Source organism: Haplochromis burtoni, unplaced genomic scaffold (genome assembly GCF_018398535.1).
Source record: "Haplochromis burtoni strain Fernald_Lab_line unplaced genomic scaffold, NCSU_Asbu1 Contig_2496, whole genome shotgun sequence".
In the NCBI taxonomy this organism is placed as follows: Eukaryota; Metazoa; Chordata; class Actinopteri; order Cichliformes; family Cichlidae; genus Haplochromis; species Haplochromis burtoni.
This window is the reverse complement of record NW_024584857.1, coordinates 3,554-12,034: the sequence shown is the minus strand read 5'-3', so window position 1 is coordinate 12,034 and position 8,481 is coordinate 3,554. Positions and strand designations below refer to the sequence as shown.

Below are 8,481 nucleotides of genomic sequence, written 5' to 3'. Positions count from 1 at the left end.
GAACCCCCGACCTTCCGATCATGGGGCCACCACCCTAATTTAGACATCACTAATTCTCCCAACACAAAAGAAAAAGACCTATTGCCTCACTTTTTATTTGAGTGTGTGACATTTATTCTAACATGTATTTTACACACTTACCTAGAGCAGCTGTGCTTATAATTTTTTCCAAGTGTGTGTGTGTGTGTGTGTGTGTGTGTGTGTGTGTGTGTGTGTGTGTGTGTGTGTTTATATAGACATTTAAACACGATTGTAAATACATTCTGCTTCTAGAAACGGACGTTTTCCGATAAGTGAACCAGCTGTATCTCCGACACGCAGACTGTGGTTAAGACTTTGGAAACCTTCAGTGAAGGTGCACATACAGATCGGGAGATGCTGGCTGAGCCAGGGGGAGAGGGCCATAGGAGAGGAGAGGATGATGAATTCATGAAACCTTAGTTATGTTTCCTCCAAGTGGACTTTTCACTCAGGCCATAATGATGAAATCTGATTGAACTGCTGCTGAACTCAATATTAGATCCAGCCTGCAAAACACTGTAGCAGTGCTTGTGTGGTGTTTGGTGGAGCTTAGCGTGAATTTAGGATCATCAGAGTGCAATTTTACAACTGACATGAAACTACGTGTTGCTGTAATGCTCTTGTCTCACATCACACTTCTTTCTCTGTGTTTCTCAGACTACCAGCGGTTGATGACAGTGGCAGAGGGCATCACCACCCTCCTATTTCCCTTCCAGTGGCAGCACGTCTATGTTCCCATCCTGCCAGCCTCCCTCCTTCATTTCCTAGATGCACCTGTTCCCTACCTGATGGGCCTGCAGTCCAAAGAGGGCACTGACCGCTCCAAACTTGAGCTTCCTCAGGAGGTACAACATCAGCCTGGGTAGCGTTAATGCACAGACCAGCCACAACATTAAAACCAGCTGTATAATATTAATTACTATCGACCAGGAGTCCTACCAGGCAGGGTACCAGTGTTGGTGTCTATGGTCTGGCACAGGATGCTGGCCGCAGATCCTTTGAGTGCTGTAGGTGTATGGTGCCTCTGTCACTGGGCTTGATCAAGCTGTGGATTCATGAAACTGCATCAACAATGGTCAGAAGGCAGCCAAGTTTGTGAACGCCGTAACTCGAGAATGAAGGATTTTCATAGTTATGTCACAGGTGCATCTCCTAGAAATTTGGGACTAGTTTAAATCTGACTCTTGGTCAGGCAGAGGTGAAAAAGTACAGACGTTCTGTATTTAAGTAGAAGCGCAGATACTTGTAAAAATACTCCGGTAAATATCAAATTACTGGATCAAGAGGATGACTTCACACATGAGTACTGTCAGGGGTCAACGTGAGATACAGCATGTGCTGTGGCTCAGCACAGGGAAAAGAGTCACAGCTCACAGTCATTTCTAATGTGAGTTTCAGTAGATTTCCTTTGTGTACAGGCTGTGATTAGCTGGTCTGCTGCTCTGTGTGGATTTACAAAACTGATTTCAACAAAATGTAAGCAGATGTTTCACAAGCTATAAGACAAAATGTCTTAAATTTGTCAGTTACTCAGCCGTCCTTACCTTTAAATCCAACCTCTCTTCTTCCTCTCCGTCTTTCTCATCTTTATTTCTGACTAAAGTTGTCTCTCACTCTTTCTCTGTGTTTGTTGATGTTTGTTTGTACATTGGATGCCCCTTAACCCTTTAAAGCCGGTCAGAGCAGCACGCTCCGTTTTGCGTAACTATTTTTAAATCCCTGTAGAACCTGAACCGCGTAAGCTAGCGCAATGATTTTTTTTGCATATGAAAGCGGAGGAGTTGTACTTACATCTGATGCCATCAGCTTGTCCTCGGTCACGGTTTCCTTCCACATAAAGCTTTGCAAAAACTGCATAAAAAGCTCTTGCAGGAACAAAAACATAATATTCCAGAAACAGGCTTTGCTGATCTGATCAGCTGTTCGTAACACTTCCCACAGTGAAACAGACGTCAGCGCGAACGATCGCATGTCCGCCATTTCCTGTCCGAAACCGGAAGTGACGTCATTTTGCGGAAAATGTAGTTTTTTTTACTTGTAGGCCTTAAAAGCCCATACTGGTGTTTTTATAAGTCATGTTTGACTTTATGCTTTTCTGAATAGTTGCTGGGATGCTTAGAACTCGAACTTCACTGCTGGAAATAGTTTATTTTGATGCACCTGCTGTTTTCTTTGCAAATTTGCATCATAGGATTGTTTTTCATTTTTCCTGCAGTATATAAAAATTGCTGTATCTCCAAAATAAAACTATGAAGACACTCAAAATAAATTTCCTGTTGTTGTAAACTATTTGTTGCAACTTTTTTGTATTTACAGTTTTGAGGGATAAACCTCTTAAATTTCTCCAAGTAGAAATATATGTAAAAAAAACAAAAACGATTTTCAATTTTTTTGTAGTTTATTGCACTTTTTTGCAATTAATGTAGTTACTATGGACTTAATGCATACATATTATTAAAATATGGGCTATAACAGTTGTATTGATGTATAGCAACTTGAAATGCTCCCAAAAATGGCTCCACAGCATGTAAACATATAAAGTAAGCTCTGGCGGACTTGGTTCTATGGTAGGTCTTAAAGGGCTAAAAAAACATTATTCTCTTTAAATAAACCTAGAGTAACAGGCATGTTTAAAATGTAGGGAGTAAAAGTTGTCAGAAGAAACATACAGATACCTGAAAATTCTACATAAATACAGTAACGAAGTACTTTGTTTTGTCCCACCTAAGAGGTCAGAGGTCAGGTTTTCTGAAACTCTTGTGAACACAAAACTCCAGAAAGATGTCACCTAGGATTTTTGCATTTACACCAGATCAGGATGTCATCTGTATTTTTATAAAAATGTTCCTTTTCGGAGCACCCAAACTGAAAAGCTTGTAACAGGAAATTGTAATAACATAGAACTTAATTCATAATTTCACATCTTCTAGTTTCTGTTCAGGTGTGTAAGTAACCTCCTTTAAGTCTACACACACACACACACACACACACACACACACACACACACACACACACACACACACACACACACACACACACACACACACACAAAACAAACACACTTGCACATTTAAATGACACACATTTTACTTATTAAACCAGGAAAAAAACTGAATCAAACTTTATTGATAATGGTTCCGTTTGATCAAGTCTCTATAAGGACACAGCAGCCAGCTCAGCTGGATGAAATACAGTCTTTATGTTGTCTTTGTTCTGGATCTGCTATCTTTCTTTGTATTTATTGTAGTTTTAGTTTATAAAAGCCTAACATGCAGTTTTAATGCTTTATAATGCTACAATGCTGTTCTTCTTTATTGGATGAGGTGATGTTTTTTTTAACTGTATCATCCCCTGCACTATATTCAATTCAATTCAATTTTATTTATATAGCGCCAAATCACAACAAAGTCGCCTCAAGGCGCTTCATAGATACAGAGAAAAACCCAACAATCATATGACCCCCTATGAGCAAGCACTTTGGCGACAGTGGGAAGGAAAAACTCCCTTTTAACAGGAAGAAACCTCCGGCAGAACCAGGCTCAGGGAGGGGCGGGGCCATCTGCTGTGATTGGTTGGGGTGAGAGAAGGAAGACAGGATAAAGACATGCTGTGGAAGAGAGACAGAGGCTTAATAACAGATATGATTCAATGCAGAGAGGTCTGTTAACACATAGTGAGTGAGAAAGGTGACTGGAAAGGAAAAACTCAATGCATCATGGGAATCCCCGGCAGCCTACATCTATTGCAGCATAACTAAGGGAGGATTCAGGGTCACCTGGTCCAGCCCTAACTATATGCTTTAGCAAAAAGGAAAGTTTTAAGCCTAATCTTGAAAGTAGAGATAGTGTCTGTCTCCTGAATCCAAACTGGAAGCTGGTTCCACAGAAGAGGGGCCTGAAAACCGAAGGCTCTGCCTCCCATTCTACTTTTAAATACTCTAGGAACAACAAGTAGGCCTGCAGAGCGAGAGCGAAGTGCTATAGACATATAAATAAACTGATATGAAATAATTAAATGAAAAACAGTCAGTTTCCTTGATATCGTTAAATTCACCTCAAGGCAGAGCCAGACAGGAGTAGTCTTTTATTGCTTTGTCACTTTTCAGCCTCAGTCAGACAGTGAGGAGGTGAATGTGTCCTGGATTTTAACCATTGTATAGTCCAGTGCTGGGTGGGTTACAGTTACTGTGTGTGTGTGTTTATGTGTTAGGGCACAATAAGGCTCCAACAAAGCAGAAAATCGATTCTTTCAGGCCTCTGGCTTTGCTCACACCCCCATCATCACCCTGGGTCGTTAATCTGGGACTTTACATATGGGTGTTAATTATCCAATTCAGTGCAGGATGCCTCTGTGCATCACCCACAGCTCCCTTCTAACTCTCCTCACCTCCTCCTTATCCCCTCACAGGAGCCCCTGCATGAACAGTTTGTCCCTGTGTTTGCCTTTGAAGTGGATGTGACCTAGAAATGAAAAGCCACACAAAGAGTAGATGATGAGAGGGAGGAAAGTGTAGCCAGAGTTTGTCTTTTTCTAACCCTGTTTATTAAAAACGTGAGCATGAGAGATGTTTGGCTCTGTTACACTGTGCCTTTCTCTGCCTGCAAGTATAGCTATGAGAGGCCAGAGCCAAACGAACGTTTCTGTAAACTTAATTCAACAAGTTGGTTTTTGGTTGTGTCTGTATGCTTACAGTCTCATGGGCTCACGTGGCTTACTGCTGTCTCACAGAACTCCACGTACATCTCACCTGATTTCGATGTCTGTTTTTACACTCATTCAATATTCTCACCCAAACCTTCTTTTACTTTGCTCAGTGAGATTTACTACATTTAGAAGTCAGCAAACAGGAATTGCACTTGGACATTCCTGTATGTGGACATTCAATCAATGAACAACTAAGAAATTCCCCCAGCTGTGGTGTACGTCGGTCTGTTTGGCAACATTTTTATAGTCCTTGTCAAACGTTTTAAATTGAGAGGTCCTTTAGCAGTCTGTATTCTGTCATATGTAGAAGCTCATTTCTACATGTTTAGTGTTTCTAGAGGTTTTGCTTTAATCCCCCATGAGGCGTGATGCAAATTCCATCCTATCACATTTGGATTGGTGTCTGAATATATGCTGTTATTCCATTGGCCTATATTCTCGACACTCCATATCCCAACCCCCATCATACCTCCACCTCCTAAAAACGATCTGTCTTTACTAATCCTGCCTCCACCAGCTGTTTCTCCTGTCTGCAGTGCACAGAAGACACATCGATCCAATGTCTGCGGTGAACACATTTGAATTCACTTGTTGTGCCAACAGAAATGCACATCACAGAACTGAAACTTGCACCATTAGAGTTTATTTCAGAGCCTAATAAAAACGTGTTTTCCTCTCACAGGCCAACCTGTGTTTTGTGGATATTGACAACCACTCCATCGAGCTTCCAGAGGACTTCCCTCAGTTCCCAAATAAGACCGAATTCATCCAGGAGCTCACTGAGGTGTTATTAAGCTTTGGCTTCTCTGCCAACACTGGCGCCCCGCCCCGGACCCGCTCCAGTCCTGGCAGCACCTCGTCCACCCCAGGAAGGGAACGCAAATCCGCCACCCTTCGACAGCTAGAGGACGATGGACGTAATGGCAATCTGGCAGGAGAGGAGTTAGTGGTGCTGGAGCTGCTGCAGGGAAATGCTACGCTGGAGAGACTGCAGGCACTGACTAAACGCACTGGGGTGACTGTGGCACGTGTGGAAGCCCTGAGGGCTGGAGTCAAAGGTCAGCCCACCGACGGAGGAAACCAAACAGCAGGTGAAGAAGAGGAGCTAAGGAACGCCAAACTGAACGTTCAGCTGAGGGAGGTGTTCGCCAGCCGCTTCACTACCATGTTTGCAGACTATGAATCATTTGTTATCCAGAGCGCTCCTGATCTGGAGTCCTGGCTCACCAACAGGGAGCAGATGCACAACTTTGACAAGGTGATCAAGGTTTTCTTTCCCGTTGTGCCTCAGTCGGAAATATGTTTGTAAAAAGGTCGTACCTTATTGGAAAACAAGCGTTGTACTCAACGTTTTCATGGTATTTGTAAAAGAGGCATTTTTCTTCCCAAGATGTTTTAGTTATTATTAGACAGAAGTACAAAATGATATCAAAAGAACATGAGGCCAAAATAACAAACAAAGCACAATATAACCAAGAAATAACAATAATAAGATGACATAAACAGGAGGAAACAGTTTCAAAATAAGTTGTAGTTCATCTCACTTGGTAGTGATTTAAAAAGCAAAAGAACAAATGGAAAGAAGGGCATATCTAAGGGAAGGACAGTGGATCATAAGAAAAGCCAGAGGATTTATCATGAATTAGCTGGAGATCATCCATAATTGGAAGAAATGATAGCGTAGTCTCTTTGGACTCTATTTTCTTTGTTCTGTTTATTTGTGAAACCTGTTAGTTCCTGTTACTGTTTCCTATTAAAGTATTTTATGGAAGAATGGACAGTATTTTAAACTGAAGAATCAGTCTGCATATTTTCAGTCAATGTTTAGTGCTGATTAGACTTATTTATTTCATTGTGTTGTTTTCCTTTCTGTTAAAATTCTATATTTACATTTTCCTGGCATTTGTGGTTTAAGGCTAGCTTTGTTTATTACAAACAAATTGTTGTCTGAAAGTGGGCTCTTTCTCCCTGTGCTTGCCGTAGGGGATTGTTTTATAGTTGAGGTTTTTCTATAATATTGTGCTGTCTTTACCTTAAAATCTAAAGTTACTAAAGATGCTATATAAATGACATTGAACTGCACAGTACTGAAAATACATATGCTCTTGTGAACAGGCTTCATTCCTGTCAGACCAGCCAGAGCCCTACCTTCCCTTTCTGTCTCACTTCATCGAGACACAGATGTTTGCCACCTTCATCGACAACAAGATCATGTCTCAGTGGGAGGAGAAGGAGCCTATGCTCCATGTCTTTGACACTCGTATTGACAAGGCACGCCTCTATAATATCCGTGCTCCCAGTCTCCGGTCGTCCTGCTACCAGAGGTGCTCCATCCTCAAAGAGTCTGGTAAGCTCAGATGGGGACGTGTGTGAGAGATTTATTTCTGTGTGAACATGGTTCAGATTGTTGGTTTGAGAAGCATGTGTTGTGAAAATGAAAATATTCCAGGCTAATTAACTTTCTCACTGAAGTGAAATAAGTCTTTTTCAGTGCCTGCTTTCAGTGGAAGAGTTGTTATATGTAAGTAATGTTTGCTCAGAGATTATGCAAAAATGTTGATACATTTCTTTATATTTTGCTTATGAAATGGGAATTAGCTCAGTGATTGATGCAAAGTTGCAGTTACCATGTAAACCATGTACAAACATAGATGGAAGATGTTTTTAACTATTTTTAAATCCCGGTAGCTCTGCAACCACGTAAGCTAGCGCAATAATTTTTTTTGCATATGAAACCGGAGGAGTTGTACTTACATCTGATGCCATCAGCTTGTCCTCGGTCACAGTTTCCTTCCACATATAGCTTTGCAAAAACTGCATAAAAAGCACTTGCAGCAACAAAAACATAATATTCCGGAAACACACTTTGCCGATCCGATCAGCTGTTTGTAACACTTCCTACGTCCATCAGCGTGAACTATCGCATGTCCACCATGACCTGCCCGAAACCGGAAGTGACGTCATTTTGCGGAAATGTAGTTTTTTACCATCAGGGCCTCATGAGCCTATACTGGTGTTTTTAAAAGTTATGTTTGACTTTATGACTTTCTGTGTCGTTTCTGGGATGCTGAGGACTCATATTGCACTGCTGGAAATAGTTTATTTTGATGCACATGCTGTTTTGGGTTTTTTTGCAAATTTGCATTATAGTATTTATTTTCGTTTTTCCTGCAGTATATAAAAATTGGTGTATTTCAAAAATAAAACTATGAAGACACTCAAAATAAATTTCCTGTAGTGGGAAACTATTTTTGCAACTTTTTTGTATTTAAAGTTTTGAGGGATAAGCCTCTTAAATTTCTCTAAGTAGAAATATATGTTAAAAAACAAAAATGAATTTAAAATTTTTTGTAGTTTATTGCACTTTTGCAATTTATGTAATTACTATGCAGTTAATGCAGACATATTATTAAAATATGGGCTATAACAGTTGTATTGATGTATAGCAACTTGAAATGCTCCCAAAAATGGCTCCACAGCATGTAAAAATATACTATAAGCTCTCCCTTTAAGACCTGGTTCTATGGCAGGTCTTAAAGGGTTAAACACTGTCCAGATTGTGTGGTGGATAAAAATTTGACTGTACTTTGTCACTTTCATAATTCCATTTGTTTAGATAAGATCATCTTCACACTGGCTGAAATGCAGCCCTGCACCATGACAGAACCGCAACCACAGCATAGTTTGGCAAAGCGCAACATTTTCTTCCTGTTTCCATTAGAGATGGGCCGATCCGATATTACGTATCGGTATCGG

At 40.7% G+C, this 8,481-nt stretch overlaps 1 protein-coding gene across 1 annotated transcript; it reads left to right on the top strand.

The window, feature by feature from the left end:
* Window positions 1–678: 678 nt before the first annotated feature.
* LOC102308607 (DENN domain-containing protein 5B) lies at window positions 679–7,072 on the top strand (the record flags this gene model as incomplete). Its single annotated transcript, XM_005952922.3, is given in 3 exon segments — window positions 679–866; window positions 5,408–5,983; window positions 6,841–7,072. Coding segments are annotated over 3 exon segments (996 nt in total), but the record flags the coding sequence as incomplete, so codon positions are not given.
* Between the last annotated feature and the right edge of the window lie 1,409 nt (window positions 7,073–8,481).